This window comes from Trichechus manatus, unplaced genomic scaffold, assembly GCF_000243295.1.
Source record: "Trichechus manatus latirostris isolate Lorelei unplaced genomic scaffold, TriManLat1.0 scaffold00060, whole genome shotgun sequence".
NCBI lineage: Eukaryota > Metazoa > Chordata > Mammalia > Sirenia > Trichechidae > Trichechus > Trichechus manatus.
In genome coordinates this window covers 5916013-5940753 of record NW_004443996.1, presented here as the reverse complement: position 1 = coordinate 5940753, position 24741 = coordinate 5916013, and the positions used below count along the sequence as shown (strand labels likewise).

The window sequence follows — 24741 nt, the reverse complement described above, 5'->3', positions numbered from 1 at the left end:
CATTGTTAAAAACTAGGTCATGCCCCTATATATTCTTCTAGGAATTTTATGGTTTTATTTCTTACATTTATATCTTTGATCCATTTTGAATTAATTTTTATGTATAGTATGAAGTGTGAGCCCATGCTTCATTCTTTTGCATGTGGATATCCAGTTGTCACAGCACCACTAAAGAGACTATTCTTTCTCCCATTGCATGGATTTAGTACCCTTGTCAAAATTCATTTGATTGTAGAGGTATGGGTTAATTTCTGTACTCTCAATTCTATTCCTTTGGTCTATGTGTCTAATATTATACCAGTAGCAAACTGTTTTATTACTGTAGCTTTATAGCATGTCTAAAATTTGCAAGTGTGAGTCCACCTGCTTTGTTCTTCTTCAAGTTTTTTTTTTTTGCTATTCGGAGTCCCATATAATTCCATATAAATTTGAGTACTTATTTTCCCATTTCTCCAAAGAAGATTATTGGAATATTAATTGAGATTGAGTTGAATCTATAGATCACTTTGAGTAGTAATGATATTTTAACAATGTTAAGTCTTCCAATCCATGAACATGGAATGTCTTCTTTAATCTCTTTCATCAGAGTGTTATAATTTCATTGTATAAGTTTCATATTCCTGGTAAAATTTATTACTAGGTATTTTACTATTTTTAGATGATATTGTAAATGAAATTGTTTTCTTAGTTTCCTTCACAGGAAACTAGTTTTTGTGTGATAACCTTGAACTCTGTTACTTTGCTAAATTATCTATTAGCTCTAGAACCATGTTTGTGGATTCTTTGGGATTTTCTATATATGGAATCATGTCATCTGTGGATAGAGATAATTTTTCTTCTTCTTTCCCAATTGTATATATTTTATTTCATTTTATTGCTTTGTTGCTCTGGCTAGGACTTCGAGTACAGTAGTGAATAATGGTGGTGGGAGTGAACATCCTTTTCTTGTTCCTGATCCTAAGGAGAAACCTCTCAGTCTTTGTTCATTTCATATAAGGTTGGCTTTCGGGTTTTCATAAATTGTCTCTTTCATATTGAGGAACTACCCTTCTATTTCATTTTCTTGAGTGTTTTCATCAAGAAAGATGTTGGATTTTATCTTGTGTCTTTTACATCTGAGATGATCGTGTGGTTCTTTTCATTTGTTCTGTTAATGTTGTGTATTGCATAGATTTTTCTAGTATTGAACCGTTCTGGCATTCCTGGAATAAATCTGGTGTATAAATCTTTTGATATGCACTTGGATTCTGCTTTCTAGTATTTTGTTGAGAATTTTTCATCTTTATTCATAAGAGTATTGATCTATAGTTTTCTTCCTTGTGGTGTCTTGGTCTGGCTTTTTGGTATCATGGTAATGCTTCATATAATGAATTAGGATGTATTCCTTCCTTTTTTACATTTTTGAAGATTTTGGACAGAATTGGCATCAGTTCTTTAAAAGTTTGGTAGAATTTCTCAATGAAGCCATCTGGTCCAGGACTTTTTGTTGTTGATGTTGGGAAGCTTTTTATAATTGATTCAATCTTTGTACTTTTTGGGGGGTCTGTGGAGACTTTCTACTTTCTCTTGAGTCAGTTTAGGTAGGTTATGTGCTTCTAAGAATTTTCTCATTTTATCTAAGTTATAATGTTTTTTGGTGTACAGGTGTTCATAGTATTTTGTTATGATCCTTTTTTATTTCAGTTGGGTTAGTTGTATTGTCTCCACTTTCATTTCTTATTTTGCTTATTTTCACGTTCTCTTTTTTATTTGTCCATCTTACCAAAGGTTTGTCAATTTTATTCATCTTTTCAAAGGAGCAAGTTCTGGTTTTATAGATTATTAATTTTCCAATCTATATTTCATTTATTTTTGCTCGAATCTTTGTTGTTTCCTTTCTTCTAATAGCTTCAGGCTTGGTTTTCTCTTCTAATTTCTCAAGTTGTAGAGTTAAATTATTGATTTGAAATCTTTTTTCTTTTTTAATGTGCACATTTATTGCTGTAAATTTTTCTGTGTGCACTGCCTTCACTTCATCCTATAGGTTTTGGTATATTGTGGCTTCATTTTTGTTCAACTCCAAGGTTTTTTTTTCACTCTTTTGATTTTTTCCTTAATCCATTAGTTGTTTAATAATTCATTTTTATTTCCACATATTTGCGTTTCCAAGTTTTCCTTCTGTGATTAATTTCTACTATTATTTTCTTTTGGTTGGAGAAGAAACTTTGTATAATTTCAGCCTTTTTAAACTTATCGGGACTAGTTTTGTGACCTAGCATATGGTATATCCTGGAGGATGACACATGTGCACTGGAAAAGTGTGTGTGTTGTTCTGTGGTTGGGTGGAGTGTTCTTTATATGTCTGTTATGTCTTATTGGTTTATAGTGTCGATTTTTGTATTGATCTTCTTCAAAGATGCTCTGTCCATTAATGAAAGTGGTGTTTTGAAGACTTCAGCTATTATTGTAGAGCTTTCTATTCTCCCTTCATTTCTGTCAGTGTTTGCTTCATGTATTTGGGGCACTGATGTTAGGCGCATATATATTTATAATTGTTATATCTTCTTGAAAAATTGACCATTTTATCATTATACACGCACTCCTCACTTATCGACATGGTTAAGTTCCAAAGACTAGGTCATTATATGAAAATTGGCATTATGTGAAAATGGAGGATGACCACATCAGATCACAAAATGGAGGATAACTACATCATTACATAACTGCCAAATTACATTATTATGTAACTGCCAAACCACTGAGAATTGTGACCCAGCCAGGCTGACACACAACCTTAATGCTATGAAGGAGTTCTACTCTGTACTTATGGAGTTGCCATCAGTTGGAATTGACTCAACAACAACATTTTAACTTGATACTCCCAAGTAACATACAAGTAACAAGTAATATACATTAACATACAAAAACTCTATTCCTATTTTGCTCCTCTCTCCCTAGTCTCTGTAGTTGTTGTCACCTATTACATAATTATACATCCTATGCCCATTAGGATAAATTTATACTTATTTCTTATGTATTTGCTGTTAGAAAGCTTATGGAACTTAACAGTTAAATTTACCAACTGAAAATAACATACATTTGGTCCTTATTTTCCCATGCCATCACGTTTACTAAAGATCGCTCTTTTATTTTTTAAATTTTTTCCTCACGTATAGGTTTGAATAGCTGTCTAACGTTTTTTCCTTTTTCATCTGAAGAACCACCTTTAGCAAATCTTTCAGGGCAGGTCTGGTGGTAACAAATTTCCACAAGTTTTATTTATCTGGTATGTCTTGATTTCAACTTTGTTTTTGATGGACAGCTTTGCTGGATAAAGATTCTTGGCTGAAGTTCTTTTCTTGTATAATAGTCCACCCTTATCCTCAGTTTTGGTTTCCACAGTTTCAGTTACCTGCGGTCAACTGAGATCTGAAAATGTTAAATGAGTAACATGTTGAAATCTCATGCTGTCCCACTCTGTCCCACAAGGGGACCACATCCACATAACTTATAGTATAGTATATTGTTATAACTGTTATATTTTATTACTAGCTATTGTTGTTAATCTCTTACTGTACCTAATTTATAAATTAAACTTTTTCATAAGTATGTATGTATAGGACAAAATGTTGTATATATAAGGTTCAATGCTGTCTGTGGTTTCAAGCATCCACGGGGTGTCTTGGAACATATCCCCCACAGATAAGGGGGACTACAGTATGTTATACTGGGCTTCTCTCTTGCTGCTTTCAGAATTCTCTTCTTATCTTTGGTTTTCAAGAGTTTGATTACAATGTATCTTAGTGTAGATCTCTTTGGGTTTATTCTACTTGGAGTTTGTTGAGCTCCTAGGTCTGCAGGTTCACTTCCTTACTTAAAAGTCTGTAGTTTTCTCCTATTATTTTTTCAACTATTCTTTGTGTCCCTTTCTTTCTCTCCTCTCCATCAACGATCCCCATGGTGCATATGTTGGTACACTTGATGATGTCTCAAAATTCCATTTGACTTTGCTCATTTTTCTTTATTCTTTTCTCCTGTTTCTCCTGAGGCTCAGTAGGTTCTATTACCTTGTCCTCTACTTCACATATTCTTTCTTCTGCCTGATAAAATCTATTGTTGAATTCTTCTGTTGCATTTGTGATTTCAGATCGTGTGTTCCTTAGTTCCAGTATTTCTGTTTGGTTCTTTTTTATGTTTTTGATCTCCTCATTTAAATTTTCATTTTGTTTCTTGATTTCCTAAAGTTTATTGTGTGTGTGTTCTTTAAATAATTTGAGCATAGTTAATGTTGTTGTTTGAAAGTCCTTTATTTTGTCCATTATCCAGGTTTACATATGGCTTTTTTCTGCTTCTTTGTATTGTTATTTGAATTGAGTCATCTTTTTCTCTTTCCTTGTATGCCTTAGAATTTTTTGTTGAACTTGGGGCATTTGATTATCATACTGTGGTAACTCTGGAACTCAGAATCTTCTCTTTCTCCAGGGATTATAATTGTGTGCATGTTTCTTTTCTTTTTTTATTCCCCTTTCCTTGATTGTTAAAGACTGTAATAGTCTATCTGCTCAACAACTTCCTTTAACTATTGTTGACAGGACTGCCCTCCAGAATGCATGTGGTTATCAAGGACTATGATCCAAATACCTTGTCCTTGTAGTTTTAAAAGGAGATTTTCTTGTAATTCAGGGAGAAAGACAAATAGCAGAATACAGAAAGTATCTGATAACTATTATTACTTGATGTAGGCTGTAGTTGACTGTATGTTTGTTGCTATTCCCAAGCTACTTTTTGTAACATGTGAGTTCCAATTCAATTCTCTTTGCAGATAGTCAGTGGCCAGGCTGATTCCACTAGAGGACACTCTGGCTCTTTGATTCTGCTGGCACTGACATGATGCTAGCAAAAGGCCAAAATATCCCCACTTGTCTGAACTCTTCACGGTACCACTGGACCAAGCCTTCTCTGAAAACTTTGTCACCCCAAAGCCTTGGAGGGGAAGTCCTCCACTGCCTACTCTAGCATCAACCAGCTGTTTTGGGAATATGGGGCACCATGCCCACTTCCATGGTGGGACTGAAGAATGGGTTGGTGCACACATTCTCCTAAAAAAGATCAGCAACCTGTGCTTTCTTCAGGCACTTCTCTAGTGGACTGAAGCATCTGATCTGCTTCCAGGGCCCCTAAATCGTTCCAGTAGCTCTTTCACAGATAGTAGGTGATTTGATGGAGAGGTAGTTCTCAGTCACCCCCCAATCCACCTTTTTGTTTTAAAATTTTCAAGTCTCCAGGGGCAAGGCTTCCTCAGAGCTCAGCCCTTCATAGCCTATTGTTTTCAACCATTAAGTTAAATCACTCCGATGTGATTCATGAAGATGGAGGCATTACAAATTCTTTTCAGTTCTTCCTGGATGTGGGTGTGGACTGGCTCCTCTGTGAGGATTCTGCATATCCTTCAATTTTCTGGCTGCTCCCAGACAGAAATGAAGAATCTGAGAGAACACACCTAAGAAAAAGCTAAGACCATTTACCATACTCCTGGGCCAAAGGTAGCATGGTTCACAGTTCGCAGTTCACAGCTTGCAGCTTGTGGCTTACAGTTCACTGCTCACAGTTTACATCCAAGTGCTCTCGCTTCACTCCTGTGAGAGCTGACTAGGAGAAGTACTTATGTGATAGAAAAACCTTCCTATCTTGTCAGTTCCTTTTACAGCTTTTGGTTAGATGCTTTATCTCTTGGACTGGTTTCTGGAGTTCTGAATCTATTAGGTCCACTGCATTATTTGTTCTATTTTGTTTCTTTTTTCTTTAATTGTTGTGGGAGGTTGGAAGTTCTCAAGTACCTATGTTGCCATCTTGGGGAGGAGCCTCTTCTTATAAGGACATCAATTATATTGGATTAAGGCCCATCCTCTTAAAGTACGACTTCATGTTAACATTCACAGGTACTGGTTGTTAGGATTTGAACATATCTTTTTGGAAGACAAAAATCGAGCCATAATAGTATATCCCCTTGGCTCCCAAAATCCATGTTCTTCCCACCTGCACAATACATTTACCTTATACCAAATCCACAGAGTCTTAACCCATTCCAGCATTAATTCAAAAAGTCCCAAATCTCATGTAAATCTTCTAAATCAGATATGGGTGAGATGTTGGGTATGGTTCATCCTGGGGCCAAATTCTCCATCTCTGTACCTGTGAAATGCAAAAAAACTATTTGTTTCCAAAATACAGTTGTGAGACAGGCATAGGATAGACATTCCTGTTCAAAAAAAGGAGAAATTGTAAGAAAAAAGAAGTCATGGGTCTCAAGCAGAGCAAAATCAATTAAATTTCATGGCATGAGAATAGTCATTTCACTTGATGATGCATGATGCTTTGTCCTCTGGGTCTATGGAGGCTCCATCAGCCCCAGCAGTGGCCCCAGGAGCCTCTAATCTTCCCTGGGCTGAGGCAGCTTCCACCTCTTGTCTCTCACTGGTGATCCCACCCTCTGGAATCTCACTGGCAGCACCCTCTGGAACAAAGGAAGCAATGGCCCTGCCCCCTGGGCCCACACCCTCTGGGCATGTAGTGTTAGTGGTAACCCTGGTGGTCTCTGAGTCACCCTCAGAGTCATTCTTCCCTTTTTTGAAGGGATATATATATTCACAGCCAAGTAACTCTATCAGTCAATTTCCTGCCTATACGAGTCCGGAAATCTGACAGCCTTCCTTCATTTCATCCCATCGCTATCTCTTTAGTCCAAGCTGGCAGTGTTTCTGCTGAAACAGTTGATCATATCCGTGAATCACATGCATAATCTCTCCAGTAAATTTTGTTCAGCTGCAACGTTGGCGTTCTCTCCAGAGAACACTTTCTCATTTTTTGTAACCTGGATATGATGACAATTTTCTGAATCTTCAGGTTCTTGTTCCTTTTCACTTAATAGTTTCTCCTTTAATTTATCTCTTTCCTCTCACATTTTACTATAAGCAGCAAGTAGAAACCAGACCATGGTTTCAACACTTTGCTTGGAAATCTCTTCAGCTACATATCCAAGTGCATCACTTACAAATTCTACTTTCCACAAAACAGTAGAACAAATTCAGCCACATTTTCTACCACTTTGTAAAAAGGATTTCCTTTCCCTCGATGTCCAATAAAATGTTCATCTTTTTCTTCTTAGGTCTCACCAAAATATGAACATTGGACCTTCATATTTCTAGAAACATTTTTTTCATGACAATATATGTATTCTCTAAGATGATGGAAGCAGTCTCTCCTCACTTCTTTCTGAGCCCTCACCAGAATTGCCTTTAATGTCCCTAGCAACAGTCTCTTCAAGGCAGTCTAGGCTTTTACTATCAAGCACCACAAAACTCTTACAGCCTGTACTCATTAACCCATTTCAAAGCTACTTTCACGCTTTTAGGTATTTGTTATAGCAGTATCCCACTCTTGGTAGAAAAACCTGTATGTGTTTCCTAGGGTTTCTATAACAAAGTACTGCAAAGTGGATGACTTAAAACAACAGAAATTTATTCTTGCAGTTTTGGAAACTAGAAGTGTGAAATTTGTGTGTCAGCAGTGCTGATTCCTTCTGAGGCCCCTGAAAGAGTATGTGCTCCATGCCTTTCTCTTAGCTTCTGATGATGACCAAAGTCCTTGGTATTTTTTGGCATCACTTCTTTCTGCCTCTGTCTTCACATGGCCAACTTCTCTCTATATCTGTGTCTCTTCTCTACTTATAAGGACTCTAGTTGTATTGGATTAGGGCCCATCCTACTCCAGTATGACCTCATATTAACTTAACTAATTACATCTGCAAGATGACTATTTCTAAATAAGTTCACATTCACAGGTACCAGGGGCTAGGACTTGAACATATATTTTTGGGAGACACAAATCAGTCCATAATAGCATCTATGTTACTGAGAGATAGGCCTGTAATTTTATTTTCTATTAAAGGCCTTATCAAGTCTTGGTATCAAGGTTATGCTCTCCTCACAGAAAAAGCTGATAAGTGTTCTCTCTCTTTCTATTCTTTGGAAGAGTTTGTTAATAGTTTTTGTTTTTTTCCTTAGGTGTTTGGAAGAATTGATCATTGAAGACATCTGGACCTGGAATTCTCTGTTTCAGTAAGTTTTAAATTATTGAGTCAATGTCTTTGATGTGTATACAATTCAGATTTATCTATTGCTCCTTGTTTCTACTTTCATATGTGTTCTTATTCAATTAATTTTTTCTACTTCTGTTTAAATTTTTAAATTTATTGGCCTAAAGCTTTTTATCTTCTTTCATTCCTTTCTGCTGTTATCTTTGTTATTTTTCTCCTTCCATATCATTTGGCTTTAATTTGCTTTTCTATTTCTAGCTCTTTGTGATCAATACTTAAATGATAGCTTTTCAGCTTTTCTCTTTTCTAATATATGAATTTTAGCCACAAATTTTTTGTAAGTGTGCCTTTGAACCACACAAATATTTAAATACTGCATTGTCTTTATCATTCAGTTAAAATATTTTCTGATTTTTATGACAATTTATTCTTCAATCCATAGATTGGAATATTAATTTGCAAATATTTGAGTATTTTTTTAGTTATCATTTTATTAATTCCACTGTGGTCAGTGAACATATTCTGTATAATTTCAATACTTTGAAATTTATTGAGATTTGCTTTATGGCCCAGCATATAATAAATTTTGTTAAATGTTCCATATGCACTTAAAATGAATGTGTATTATGCAATAGTTTAGGGTAGTGCCTTTATGTTGTGTCAATTTTTTAATCATGTTATTCAAATTTTCTATATCTACACTTATTTATTTTGTTTTCTTGGTCTGTTAGTTACTAAGATAAGTATGCTAAAATCTCCAACTAATATTGTGAGTTTGCTTATTACTACTTTTAGTGCTATAATTTTGTTTTATATATTTTAAAGCTATGTTAATAGATCATATAAATTTAGACTGCTCTGTCTTCCTATTGAATTGACCCTTTACCATTATAAAATGCCCATATCTATCTTTTTCTTAAAGTTTACTTTGTTTGACATTGATAAAGCTCCATGAGCTTACTTTTCATTAGTAAGTGCACAATGTATCTTTTCCATTCTTTTTATTTTCATCCCTTCTGTGCCCTTATATTTTAGGTGTACCTCTTATAAGAAATAAATCATCAGTTTTTGTTTTTTAATCCATTGTGATATTTGTCTCTTTTACTTTTAATGTAATTACTTTATATTTAGATTTAAACCTGGCATCTTATTATTTTCTTACTATTTGTCCCATACTTGTGTTTGTTAATTCTCCTTTCTTGCTTTTCTTTGTATTAAATATTTTTATTACATTTCCCACTCTATTATCTTATTAGTTATACATTCCTTTACAATTCTTTTGTGGTTATCCTTGAGATTACAACACTAATCCTGTGCTTTTTGGAGTTTAGCATAAATTAGCATTTTAACTATTTCCCAGGCAATGCAAGGACCTTACAATACTTTAATTCCATATACCTCACACAACTTTTTGCACTACTATTACTCTGAATTTTATTTTTCATACATTTCAAATTCAACAGATTATTATTTGTCATCTGTGACCACATATTTGCATTCTTTGGTGCTCTTTATTTCACCTTACATTAACTGCACATCATCTTGGGCCATTTTTCTTCTGTCTGGAGAATTGTCATTGCTATTTCTTTTAATGCTTTTTACTGGCAATAAAATTTTCACAGTTTTTTGTTTGTTTAAAAATGTCTGTATTCCGAGCCATTTAAATATGGTCCATTGAGTGATATGTTGTTAAGTGCCACAAGCTTGGGGAGTGTGGCTGCTTTACTCAGCATCATAACTAGCAGATACTGCACATTTAATAAACACAGAAGTACCTCGTTTTATTGTGCTTTGCAGAAATTGCGTTTCTTACAAATTGAGGGTTTGTAGCAACCCTGTGTCAAGCAAGTCTATAGGCACAATTTTTCCAAAAACATGTGCTCACTTCGTGTCACTGTATCACATTTTGGTAATTCTTGCAATATTTCAAACATTTTCATTACTATTATATCTGTTTTGGTGATCTGAACCACGCCCACCGACAGGCTATTCCTCCGTCTGTCTCCCTCTCCTTGGACCTCCCTATTCCCTGAGACACGACAATATTGAAGTTAGGTCAATTAATAACCCTGCACTAGCCTCAAAGTGTTCAAGTGAAAGGAAGAGTTGCATGTCTCTCACTTTAAATCAAAAGCTACAAATGATTAAGTTTAGTGAGGAACACACGACAAAAACCGAGATAGGCCAAAAGCTAGGCTGCTGGCACCAAACAGTTAACCAAGTTGTCAATGCAAAGGAAAAATTCTTGAAGGAAATTGAAAACGTTACTCCAGTGAATACATGAATGATAAGGAAGCGAAACAGCCTTACTGTTGACATGGGGAAAGTTTTAGTGGTCTGAATAGAAGATCAAACCAGCCACAACATTCTCTTAAGCCAAAACATAATTGAGAGCAAGGCCCTAACTTTCTTCAATTCTATGAAGGCTGAGAGAGGTGTGGAAGCTGCAGAAGAAAGATTTGAAGCTAGCAAGATTGGTTTATGAGTTTTAAGGAAAGAAGCCCTCTCCATAACATAAAAGTGCAAGATGAAGCAGAAAGTGCTGATGTAGCAGCTGCAGCAAGTTATCCAGAAGATCTAGGTAAGATAATTCATGAAGATGGCTACACTAAACAACAGATTTTCAGTGTAGACGAACCAGTCTTTTATTAGAAGAAGATGTCATCTAGGACTTTTATAGCTAGAGAAAAGTCAATGCCTGGCTTCAAGGCCTCAAAGCTTCAAAGGACAGGCTGACTCTCTTGTTGGGGGCTAATGCAGCTGGCGACTTTAAGTTGAAGCCAATGCTCATTTAACATTCCAAAAATCCTAGGGCCCTTAAGAAATATGCTAAATCTACTCTGCCTGTACTCTATAAATGAATGACAAAGCCTGGATGACAGCACAACTGTTTACAACATGGTTTACTAAATATTTCAATCCCACTGTTGAGACCTACGGCTCAGGAAAAAAAAAAGATTCCTTTCAAAATATTACTGCTCATTGACAATACACCTGGTCATCCAAGAGCTCTGATGGAGATGTATAAGGAGATTAATGTCGTTTTCACACCTGCTAACACAGCATCCAATCTGCAGCCCATGTATCAAGGAATAATTTCAACTTTTAAGTCTTATTATTTAAGAAATATATTTTGTAAGGCTATAGCTTTCATAGATACTGATTCCTCTGATGAATCTGGGCAAAGTAAATTGAAAACCTCCTGGAAAGGATTCACCATTCTAGATGTCATTAAGAACATCCGTGATTCATGGGAGGAGGTCAAAATAGCAACATTAACAGGAGTTTAGAAGAAGTTGATTCTAATCCTCATGGATGACTCTGAGGCATTCAAGACTTCCGTGAAGGAAGTAACTGCATATGTGGTGGAAATAGCAAGAGAACTAGCATTAGAAGTGGAGCTTGAAGATGTGACTGAATTGCTGCAATCTCATGATAAAACTTAAACGACTGAGGAGCTGCTTCTTATAGATGAGCAAAGAAAGTGGTTTCTTGAGATGCAATCTACTCCTTGTGCAGATGCTATGAACATTGTTGAAATGACAACAAAGGATTTAGAATATTGTATAGAATATTAATAAAAGAATATTAGTTGATAAGACAGTGGCAGGGTTTTAGAGGACTGACTCCAATTTTGAAAGAAGTTCTACTGTGGTTAAAATGTTATCAAACACAGCATCGCATGCTACAGAGAAATCTTTTGTGAAAGGAAGAGTCAATCGATGTGGCAAACTTCATTGTTGTCTTATTTTAAGAAATTGCCATAGCCACCTCATCCTTTAACAACCACCACCCTAATCAGCCAGCAGCCATCAACTTCAAGGCAAGACCCTCCAGCAGCAAAAGATGATGACTCACTGAAGACTCCAATGATGGTTAGCATTTTTAGTAATAAAGTATTTTTCAATTAAGGTATGTACATAGTTTTTTTTAGACATATTGTTATTTCACACTTAATAGACTACAGTATAGGGTAAACATATATACACTGGGAAACCAAAAAATTCATGACTCGCTTTATTATGATATTGGCTTTATTCAGTGACCTGGAACCGAACCTTCAACATCTCTGAAGTATGCCTGTATTTGCTAAACGAATAAATGAATGCAGCAGTGCAAAAAAGAAGTCCAATGAATGAAGCAGTGCAAAAAACTCTCTATTTCATCTTCATTTTTGAAGAAAATTTAGCTCTGTTAAAAATCCTAAGTTGACAGTTATTTTTTTTTCATAACTTTAAAGATGTTATTTTGTTGTCTTCTCGATTCTGTCACTTATTTTTCAAGATAGAGGCTAGCATCACTTATCTCTCAAAGGAATATACACAGATTCATTTATAACAGGAAGACCAAGCTAAGAATATACTTCAGAAATGAAGAAATCTGCTCAGAGTTTTAATTATATTTGAACATCCGATAGCTTTAAACTAAGATCATATCTGTATAAAGTGGGCATGTTATGATATTTGGCTAACTTGCCCCTTATTATTTCTTGGTTACTTTTTCTAGTGTTATCTACAGTGAGGTGCATGTGTAAGACAATCTATTAGAGTATGGGAACAAGATACTAAAACTTAAATTTATTTATTTTATCTTTTGAATTTTTTATCTTACAATACATTTTATAATATATATTGTTACAGTATAAAATAAATTATATACACACAGATGGGGAGTGTATTCAAATTTGTTCACTGATAAAAATACTTGAAAAAAAAGATTGGAAATAACTACTTTGAATTGTGGGAAGGAAGCAAAAATCAACCTAGGAACAAGATGTTTTTCCCAGAGTGTGAAAGCAACCCTCCAGCCAGCATGGTAAACTTCCATACTGTTAAATTTCCAGGCGCTCAGACCATAATCTCTTCTAGCTGCTCTATTAAATGAATATGGTTGCACCAAAGACTAATAGGTCATTGATCGACTGCCTTTGGGAAAAGCAAAAATCACAAGCTTGAACTGTTTCAGAAATCTATGAACTTTCCTTTTCATGACCATTAGGTCAGCGCTGTGGTTCTTAACCAGAGCTAAGTATCAAAATATAGATTTGATTAATCCACATCCAGAGATTCTGAGTCATGGTTTTGGGAGCAGTACTCAAGCATGTTTACTTTTTAAAAGTTTCCAAGTTGGTTTTGATGTTTACCTTCATTTGAGAACCACTTTACTACTTAATTTATTGTTCAACATCTCCAAAGTCTTCTCTAAAGTAACTTAGCAGTTATTGAATTATGGGTCAGGATTTGTGCTGGATAATAGAGCTTTCCTTAGGAAATGAAAATAAATTTGACTCAAATATACATAGATTTGACCATTTCGACTGACTCATTTTATTTTGTTTTGAGTTTACTGACTTGATGGTTTAAGTTAGTCAAAAACTCAAGCTCTTAGGACATGTGTTTATAAGCACAATCTCAAGAGTTAGCAATGATCACAACTCACTGTCCCAGCTAACTAATAAGAAAATTACATTTTTAAAAACAAATCATTCCATGTTTATCCTCTGTGGACAATGATGATTATTACCAAATCAAATGGGAGCATTCCAAAGAGAAACTATCAGGGACTAATTTTTGAGAAAATTCAACATCCCCGTCAATACTTATGTGTGTCAGTTCTCACACATCACTAACAGTTTAAGTTCTGAAATATTAAGAAATTGTGGGTTTTTTTTTTTTTACAACTTATTTAGTGAGTTTAGAAACTATATTTATGCTGTACTAGTTTAAACCTTTTCACTAGAAGATTTTTTGGGGAAACTGGTTCAACTTATGGCCCTATATAATATAAACAACGTATTTTGTTTATTTTAGAATTAGTCAAATTAGTGTCTTTATTTCAGGTCTTGGTTGAAGGTTTTGGTGAAATAGCATTTATTCATCTATAAGTTGATCTAGGGTAGAGGAACTGGAATAGGAAGTATAAGTAGATATTCTTAGATAATGGAAATCAGAGAATGCACAATATTTCATAAGTTGTTATTGCATGCTTATTCATAATAATAATTGTTATTATTATAACCAGCAATAGTACAAATTCAATTAAACATTTTATCTCTTTTCAATAGACCAGAAGTAAACATCAGAACGTATGATAATTCCATTTCAAGTAAGAATTTAGTCTTTTGAATCTGATATTTATTTAGATTATATTTGAAAATAACTTTAGGAACAAATGATTACTATCCTCCATTATATGTGATAAGGCAGAAACTGCCCTGAATTTTTATTCTAATTTCATATAAGCATGTATGGTTACATATGTATGTGTGCATAAGTGTGTATGTGATGTGTGTGTGTGTGTAAAATGTTTCTTATATTGTACTATCTGTTTAAAAGCAAAGAATTGTTTAGTTTGTTCTTCCTGTTAATACAAACCAACCTTACATAAGATTGCCTTGTGTTCAAAATTCACAGTCATAATACCTAAATAATGCAAATACAGTCGGAGGAATGAAAGTATGGTGAAAGGTCTGTTTGTTGAACAGCTGCAACTTTAAGGAATATTTTCTTAATATTTTGAGCTGAAATCTGCCTGCACTCTTGCAACTTTTACCTATTGGTTCTAGCTCTTCCATCAGGAAACACTGAAAGAAATGTATAACATTGTAATTAAAAGCATGGACTCGGGGGCTAAACTACCTCTGCTACTTGCCAGCTTTATAATCATGGGCAAGAAATTTACCTCTCTGTGTGCATTTTTTTCCACGTTTGTGAAATTATATTATCTACGTCAAAGGGTTCTTGTAAGGATTAAATAAGTTGATCTGCATAAAGATGAACTTTATGGAGTCTTAGAGCACAGTCTGACATAGTAAGCACTATGTAAATGTTAGCAGTTGTGGCTATGCTACTACTGCCACCACTACTACTACTGCTATTCTTCAACATAACAGCTTTTTACATATTTAAATATAGTGATCACATCTCTCATTAGTCTTCTCATCTCCAGGAGAACTATCCTGAGTGTCTTCGCTAGTTCCTCTTTTGACATAGCTTCCAGATAATTTTATATTATGAAACACTCTATTCTGCATGTCCTCAAGTGTGTCTATGTTCTTCATTAAATAGAGTTCCCAGAACTGAATGCAGCATTTGGGCCTATATAATAGGGAATATAGAAGGAGAAGCCATATTTTCAGTAATCTAATCAGAATGACATAAAGACCAGAAGCCAAGGTAGAAAGATGATAAAGACGTTTAAAAGGAAATAGTGAATCTTTTTTTCCCATTCCTGTCTGATTATATTATTTTAATCATTATGATTTAAGTGAAAATTGGTTTAATCTAGAAAATAAAATTACAATGTCATTTAACATAATTCAAAGCTAAATGGGAAAATAAGATTCTATTTTTCTTAATTGGTGTGCAAATAAACTACAAAGTCTAGGAGATAAAAGCTATATTTTGAAGTAAAATTTAGTTTAATTCAGATGATTTATTTCTTGCTTATAAATATTTCAGTTCTGATGAAAGTCTGGCTATTAACTCCAAATAACTTTTTGTACTCTCTTACTTTAGTCAGTTCATCAAACAGAAAATCGTGGAATGAAAAACACTTTGCTTTGACATTTCCCAAACCACCCCAGCCAGGTAGAAAAAAGAGATCAAGACCTTTGGAATTACAAAATACAGTTCCTGTAAGTATTGAAAAGGTCATTTTTTAAACTAAATATAAGTTTGTACAAAAATACGTAAATGTAAATAAGTCGTATGTAATTTGAGTTTCACTATCTGTTGAAACAGATATTTTTTAATTTAAAATTCTGTGTACAACAGATTGCCCCCACCTGTTTCAGATTGAACTTTTATTTATACATGGTACCCACATCAAAGTCATTACATAGCTAAAAGGCTAAGCAAGCTGGAAAACCTACTGCTGCAACTAGTAGGATCTCTCATGTAATGTTGACCAGCTGCAAAAGCATCCAAAATTTGAATCTTAAAGCAGGAGCCCATCTGATGAGGTTTTATGGCCTCCCTGTTTTCTTTAGTCTGGAATTCAGGATACTGGATACTTGAATATTCATGTTTTCTACTGCTTCACAGTAGGGGTCTCAGGCTCTAACATTGACCAGAGACCTTGAAAGCAAGAGTAGAAATCCAGTCCACAGCCAAAACTATCACAAGAATTGTCATGACAAACTTCAAGGGGTTCAGCTTATTTCTGCACTAACTTGGGTGTGAAAAGTGGGCAAAGTGTTCCGAAAGATCTCTCCCATATAGGGATGCAATAGGAACCCACTGTCAATTGCGAGGAGAGGCCCTGGAATGTTACAGACTATTGTGGGCCTGTTCCATTCTTAATATGAATAATTGAGAGGACTCTAAATGTTCTCTTAAAGTCATCTTGTGCCCAAAGTTGAGTTCTTTCTCTCTCTCTCTCACACACACACACACACACACGTATGTACACACACCCCACACAGAATCTTGAAACAGAGTAAAATAATTTTTCCAATTTTAAATAGATTAATCAAAAGTGAAACCATTTTGATGTTGTGATATAAAAAGATATAACACACTTACAAATGCTTGTCATTATTCTAACTAATCTTTTCAGAGACAGGACAAAACAAAATTAAAGGAAGATCAGAAGAAAGCTCACATATGGATAAGGCATTCTTTAAGAAAAATTTTCCAAAGACCATCTATTTACTTAGCTGTCAGGAGACAGGCTCCATTCAGATGTTCTTATATTCCCAAAGCCCATCTTGAAAAGGCAGAATCTAAAGAGTCCAAAGGTGGCAAAAAAGGAACAGATTTAAAGAAATATTCTAATAAAAAAACAGGCCGACATACAACTCTAGAATCCAAGAAAATAGTAGAAGATGAAAAACCTAAAGAAAGGAATAAAGAAGCAAAACTTCCATCAAAATCATCACATGAAAATGAACCATATAAACAGTCAAAATCCAAATCAGATACAAATTCAGAATCCAAGGATTCTAAGGAGGTCTCAAAGAAAGATCAAACAAAAGATAAGAAAGATTCAAAAAATTTCAAGGGGACAGATACTAAATCCATATGTACAAAGACTGATCCAAAGAAAGATTCTGAGAAGAGTTCGAAGAAGGATCCTGATGCCGAATCAGAGACTTGCTTAAAAAATAGTTCTAATGTGGATTCAGTGGTGTATTTAGAACAATCTGGTACTGAATCCATGGATTTTGATATATGGCTAAAGAATTACTCACAGAATAACTCAAAGAAGGGCTCAAAGAAAGACACAAAGAAGGATTCAAAGAAGGTCTCTGATGATGAACCTGTAGACTCAAAGGATGCAAAGAAGGATAAGAAAAATGCCAAGAAAGACAATAAGAAGAAGGATGCGAAGAAGGATGCGAAGAAGGATGCAAAGAAGGACACAGATTCTACTGATGCTGAATCTGTAGACTCAAAGGATGCAAAGAAAGATAAGAAAAATGCCAAGAAAGACAGTAAGAAGAAGGATGTAAAGAAAGACACAGATTCTACTGATGTTGAATCTGTAGACTCAAAGGATGTAAAGAAAGATGCAAAGAAGGATAAGAAAGATTCAAAGAAAGACGATAAGAAGAAGGATGGAAAGAAGGACGCAGAGTCTACTAATGCTGAATCTGAATCTGAATTGGAGTCAAAAAAGAATAAGAAAGATGAAAAGAAGGATAAGAAAGATTCAAAGGAAGACACTAAGAAGAAGGATGCAAAGAAAAACACAGTGTCTACTGATACTGAATCTGATTCTGAATTGGAGTCAAAGAAGAGGAAAAGAGATGAAACGAAGGATAAAAGAGATTCAAAGAAACATGCAAGGAGGTATGCAGTGTCTACTGATGCAGAATCTGAATCTGAATGGGAGTCAAAGAAGGATAAGAAAGATGCTAAGCAAGATGCAAAGAAAGATGCAAAGAAAGATACTAAGAAGGATGCAAAAAAGGACACAGAATCTACAGATGGTGAATCTGATGATTACTCAAAGAAAGGCCTAAGTAAGCCCCCAAAGTCAGTAGTCAAAGATTCTGACGCTGAATCTGAAGAGTCACTGTATAAACCTGGGGCTAAAAATAGAGGAGCTGATGACTCAGATGCCACATCCATAGATTCAAAGAAAGAAGCTCAAGGGCTAAAGAAAGAAGTCAAAACATCACACAGAAAGACCACATTCAGAGATAAAGAAAAAAAAGGTACTGTAGGTAGAGTTCCTCCATCAAGAGAAAGACCACCACTACCTCCTTGTGAGCCTTTAACACCATCACCTAAGGTCAAACGTCCCTGTCGGTGCGGGATGCCTCCTCCACCTCCAAAACCAAGATATGCTCCTTTGGTATGTTTACTCCTGTCTTATTTTTAGCCAACTTTATAAAAAAATGAAAGATATTTTTATAGGTTTGTCTGTATATTTTCTTTAAAGAATAGCTCTCTTTTGCTGGAATAATGACAAGTTTGGTACTTGCAGGTAAGATAGGTGAACAGTACTTCAAAAGCACTCAAAAGAGTTGCAAAACATGTCAAAAGATTACAAGAATAGGAATTATTTATACTGAAGCAGAGGGAACTGGCTTGTGATTTGAGAAAAAAAATTAAATTACTTATAATGAGGGTCATTTTACAACAAAAAGGAGTTAACTGTTCTATACTTAGAAAGGGACAAAATGGAAAATTGATTAAAACCTCTACAGACAGATTTAAGTAAGATACCAAAGACATTTTCTGGGAAGATGCTGAATACAGTGAAGGCTCAAACAAAATCCAAGTATAATAGTGGAAATATACCAGGATCCAGATGTTCAAAAAATGTAATTTCATTCTTATCTGATCTGCCTTCTCTATGAACCCTCATTCTTACTGATTAAAAACAAATTAACTTGCCAAAGATAACTAGATCTCTTCCAGTTCTTAACAGTCTCTTTCAGGTTAACTCAGTCTCTTTGTTGGTAAATACTCCATCAGTTTATGCTTCTGTGTCCTCTAAGGGATCTCCCTTTCACCTCCTCCTTCACAAAATACTCTGGTTATAAAGGGAAGCATAAGTAGACACCTCACGTTGGACAGAGGGGCTCCTGTTCCACATGCCATCTTTACTTGCTCTTTCTCACTGATTTTTAGTTGAGGTGTAATTCATTTGAATGGTTTCTGGGTCTACGCAGTGTTCATTGTTCTGTTAGCATGGAGGACCAGTGCCCTCTGTCCTGGTGAACTGTGTCTATAGATGTGGATGGGTCTTGACCTTAAGCTTCTCACTTTATTTTTCTTCTTCCTTCTCCTCCTTTTTCTTTATCTTTCATCTATTTCCTCTTCTATTTCCTCTTATGGGAATCTCATTTACCTTGGAGCAGTTCTACTCTGTCCTATAGGATTGATATGAGTCAGAATCGACTTTATGGCAAAGAGTTTTGGTTTGTTCTAGGCGATATTTTCTCTCCTAACTTTAAAAGTTGAGTCAATGGGTGGGTAGCCACAAGGACAATAAGATTTGCAAGTAATGAAAATATATTTGAGAGTAATTTTTAAGGTAAATGAGAAAGACAAAATAATCCCCAAATAGCTTGATTCTTTTCCACAATCAATTTATATAAAAAATAAGTAAAATACAGAAAAACAAGTTGAGGTCAAGGATTAAATTTAATTGTAAAAAGCAACTTTCGAAGTAAGTTCTGGGCTTGTATACATTCATGCTAAGTCTCCTGAAAATTCTTGATGTATACCTGCTGTCCAGTTAGACTTTTCCATCCCTATCATTCCATGAACCTGCTCTTTTCAAGGTTACCAAATACCTTCATTTGGCCACATCAAGTGGTCTCTCCTCTTTTTTCATCTTATTCTACAATCCAACAGCATTTGATAAAATCACCTCTCCCTCCTTCTAAAAGCACTTCCTTTATTTGGATTCTATGACACTTCATTCTCTTATTTTTCTTCCTACTTACTGGCAGCTTTTAATCTCCTTTATTCCATCTTTATTTCTATCTACAACCCTCTCATGACTCCCAAATTAATATCTCCAACTCTGACCTTCCCATTAAGCTTCAAATTCTTACATCCAATGGCCTACTTGACATCTCCACTGTGGTATCTCAAACTTAACCTGTATCAACAATACTTTTAACCCATTTCAAAACCTATTCTTCTCCCAGTCTTATCCATCTTAATAAACGGCACTATCATCATTCAGTCAATTGATACTTTAAAACCTGGATAGCATCTATTATTCCTCTCTTTCCCTTTCCACACCCCACATGTAATCTATCAGTAAGACTTGTCTATTTTACCTCCAAAATATATCCTGTATCAATCCACTTCTTTCCATCTCTAACACTACCACCTTAATGGTCTAAATCGCTATCATATTTCCTGGAATACCGAAGAGTTCCTAAGTAGTCTTGCTACTTCTTCTCTCCACTGCTTAAAACACTAGTGGCTTCACAATGCACCCTGTCTTTTAATGCCTATATTGTCTTTTCCATACCTATTTTCCACCCTCATCTTGTGCCACTCTCCCCCTTTCCTTTCATGATCTAGCAAAACAGGCATTTTTTTTTTTTTTTTCTCATAGACACCAAAATTTTTTCTTGCCAAACTTTTGCATATACTGTTTCCTCTGTCTGGAATGCTCTTCCCCTCAGATCTTTGCATAGCTAAATCCTTATTTAGTTTTTCAGCTTAAAAGTTATCCCTTTAGAGAAGTCTTCCCTGATTGCCTATGTTGCCGACACCCCCACCACAGTCTGGTCACTCCCAACCCTGCATACTACTTTAATTCTCTTCATAGAATTTGTCTTTATCTAAAATATCTATATCTAAAATATAAAAGAATACATTTTTTTCTTTTGTGAACCTCGTCTGTTATTTCACTGCTGTATCCCCAGTTCCAAAAGTATGACCTGGCCTATATTTGGTTGGTTGACAATTTGGTATTTATAAAGGGTTATAGATTATATTACACTAGTGGGCCTTCTAAGGAGCCCTGGTGGCACAGTGGATAAAGCACTCCGCTGCTAACCAAAAAATCGGTGGTTCAAACCCACCAGCCACTCCATGGGAGAAAGATGTGTCAGTTTGCTTCCATAAAGATTTATAGCCTTGGAAACCCTATGGGGCAGTTCTGCTCTGTCCTATAGGGTCACTATGAGTTGGAATTGGCTCGACAGCCTTGAATTTTGTTTGGGATGAGTGGGCCTTCTGACATCCCCTTTTACAAGCATTTCTTCTTTGGTAATATGAGACTAAAGTGAACAAAAAAGCATTTTAGTGAACATAAAGGCATTTTGGAAAGGAGAAAAGTCACAAAAGGGCATCTTACATTCTTAGTGAATGTCTGGAAGGGATACATGTGTGTCCTTCTCATTTGTGTGTGCAGAATTTATAAGCAGACTATGTTAATGAGTCTTAGGTCTATTTTAGTATTGGCTCTTAGAACCATGGTCTTCCCTGCTTCGGCCTCATCAGAGTCCTAAATCTCACAGCAGCACGTGAGCAGGGCTAGCGCATGTTTCAGGGTCAGCTCTGTTTACACTCCTAGAAGATGTAAGAAAATTTAAATTTGATTCTCAGCCACTAATGAGGAAATAATTATATTCCACTTCCAAAAAAACCAAACCCATTGCAGTTGAGTCAATTACGACTCATAGAGACCCTATAGGATAAAGTAGAACTGCTTCATAGGGTTTCCAAGGATGTAATCTTTACAGAAGCAGACTGCCACGTCTTTCTCCTGTGGAGCGACTGGTGGATTTGAACCAGTGACTTTTTGGTTATCAGCCAAGCCCTTTAACCACTGTCCACCTGGGCTCCTATAGTCCACTTACTGAGGTAGAGATGTAGAGTGTTATGTTTAGGATGTTTTGTTTTCCATTCTAATTTTTACATTATTTTTTTAACAAAATGTAAAATGAATATGAAAGATCAGGAAATCTATCTCCCTATGCCACATTTTCCAGCCCCTAGTGAGGTAGCAAGGAACCCTGCTGACACAGTGGATAAAGTGCTTGGCTGCTAACCAGAAGTTTGACAGTTCGAATCCACCAGCCACTCCATGGGAGAAAGATGTGGAAGTCTGCTTTCTAAAGATTATAACCTTGGAAACCCTTTGGGACAGTTCTACTATGTCATATAGGTTGGCTATGAGTCAGAATTGACTCCACGGCAATGGATTTGGTTTTGTTTTTTAATGAGGTAGCAGAGGTCCCTGAACTATTGGAACGAAAGAGATAATCACAACATTGAATGGAAAATATTACCTCATAAAATTCTCAGGAAAAAACAGAAGAATTCTTCTTAGGTATCGCTAAGATTTCTAGAGTTTTTCAAAAGACTGAAAAACTTAGAGATGCTTTTACAATGTATAGTCATGACCTCAGGGGTCTTTTTATTTCCTGACACCATCATTTCCTGATTTGGTGTATTTTTTAAAAAGCTGCAGTCGCTTTAATTTGTTGAATTGAACATTTATGAATAATGAAGTCATCTCACTGTATTTGATGAATAGATATTCAAGTATCAGCATAAATTAAAGGCTCAAAGAAACAGAAAGACATAGGGAGGTATTAAGCCTTCCCTCCGCCATCTCTATACGTGTGTGGAAACGTGTGTACATATCGAATAATGACCTTATTCTTGCTTAGAATGGAGTCAGTCGAGCAGAATCATTCAAATAAAGTAAATGGAAAATAATTTTCATAATTCTGCAGCCATCAGATGCAACTGAACTTTGCATTTTGTCTTGTATTATAAGAGAAGTTTTAGCCTGGTGAATAGATTCTTTATTCTATTTCTGTTTTTATTTATTTTGCTGGTTACTTCCATATCTCTAAATAATATCTTTATATGGATAATTCTCAATTTTAGACATTTTCTATTCATTTTCTGCCTTATAAATGGTTTAGTTCATTTACATCACCCCCTCTTCTTCTCCCTTTCTAATACAGTTCTATCATCATTTTTAGTTCCTTTATTAATTACTTTTGTAACTTTAAATACGTATTTGTAACTTTTACCCAGTGCCCATACTCTTCACTTCTCCTTCTTTGTCCCTTTTCTCTAGTTTTCCTTTTAAAAGTGCTCTTTTAATGGTCCCTTGTAACGACCTTTCATCAAATGCTATGCCCTCGTCTCCATCCTCATTCCTTTGTGTTCTCTTGCCTTTATTGGAACTTTTCTCCTCATTTAGCTTTCCTGAATGACTACTATCATGGCTCTCTTTCTTTCTCTCCTACTGCTATTTCTATATTTCCATTTCTGGCACTTCCTCCTCCCATGCCCAACTCAAGGTTGTTTTCTATGGCTGAGTTCTTGGTCCTCCATTCTTCTCTACATAATCTCCTTTGAAGAATTTTTCCATTATTATGGCTTCAATTTTCACTTCTCTGTAGGTACTTCCAAATTTATAGCCATATACTCTTTTATCATCCAAACTCTTGTTTGTCACCCCCTATAGTCAAGCAATTTCTAAGTTGCAAGCGCTCAGGAAAAATGAATTTGAGACTTAACCACACCATTAACAACCAGTTTTTTTGTGATTTATTTGGGCTAAGTCATCTGCAAAGGAGGATAACCTACTCATGTTAAAAATTATTCTTAGATTCAAATGAGAAAGAGGTATTATAAATGCTAACAAATAAATAAATAACCGTTGCTGATGAGTCGATTTCAACTCATAGTAACCCTATAGGACAGAGTAGAACTGTTTCATTGGGTTTCCAAGAGGCAGCTGGTGGATCCGAACAGCAGACCTTTTGGTTAGCAGCCAAGCTCTTAACCACTATGTCACCTGGGCTTCAATAAATGCTAAATTACTATAAAAATGTAAGACTTTATTCCTGTTATTACTGTCTTTATGCCTTGTTTATATTGCTCCCCATTTTCTACATTTGGTTTCCTCTTCTTCTGCAATTATCTTCAAATCTCAACATCTCCTCAAAACACTGTAGCATTTATGTTGTTCTCTGATGGATGTAATATTGTCTTCCAACCAGGCTAAAACCTCCTCAAAGGCACGGATCAAATCCTTTTACTTACCATAGCACCCAGAACATTGTTCAACATGTAGAAGATGATCAATAAATATTGATTGGACTGATTTACTTCGTTAAATTTATTAAGTCTGTGGTATTCACTAGAATATACCATCTTCATTCCTTTATTTTATGTCTACAAATATTCCTTAAGCAAATATTCTGTCAGGCACTATGCTAAAGAGTGTAGATACACAGATACATGCCTATTTTTGTCAAAGAAATTAAACTCTTCTCCTAGGAAATTAGAATGCCTTAAATTTTAGTTGTCCTATCTCTTGAAACTAGTCTCCCCTGGAATAAGAACCCCAAAATATTACATAAGCATTCTACCTTTACCATTCTTTGCTTATCTACTTTATTCTTCAAAACTGGAAAGGTAGGCCTGCAAAAAAGGTATTTGATAAAAGGTATTTGAAAACACTCCTCAAACAAGGAATAGAAAATTCTCTTGTCATGATGATGTCTATCAAAAACTTACAGAAAATGTCATCCTTAATAATAAAACCTAGACCCACTCCCCTTTAAGATAAAGAACAAGATCAGGATATACTAAAGTCATCTTTGATTTTTCTTTTTCTTTCATACCCCTTTTTGGATCGTATGGTGATTCTACCTCCAAAATATAACTAGAGTCTGACTTCTTCTCATCAACTACACTGTTACCCGCTTGGCCTCA

General features: G+C 35.3%; 1 protein-coding gene across 1 annotated transcript; it reads left to right on the top strand.

Moving 5' to 3' along the window:
* Window positions 1–5527: 5527 nt before the first annotated feature.
* On the top strand, window positions 5528–18403 carry CYLC1 (cylicin 1). Its single transcript, XM_023733633.1, has 5 exons — window positions 5528–5617; window positions 7927–8096; window positions 14139–14179; window positions 15592–15710; window positions 16634–18403. Exons 1-5 carry the CDS (start codon window positions 5528–5530, stop codon window positions 18401–18403), a joined length of 2190 nt encoding a protein of 729 aa, XP_023589401.1.
* The last annotated feature ends 6338 nt before the right edge of the window (window positions 18404–24741 follow it).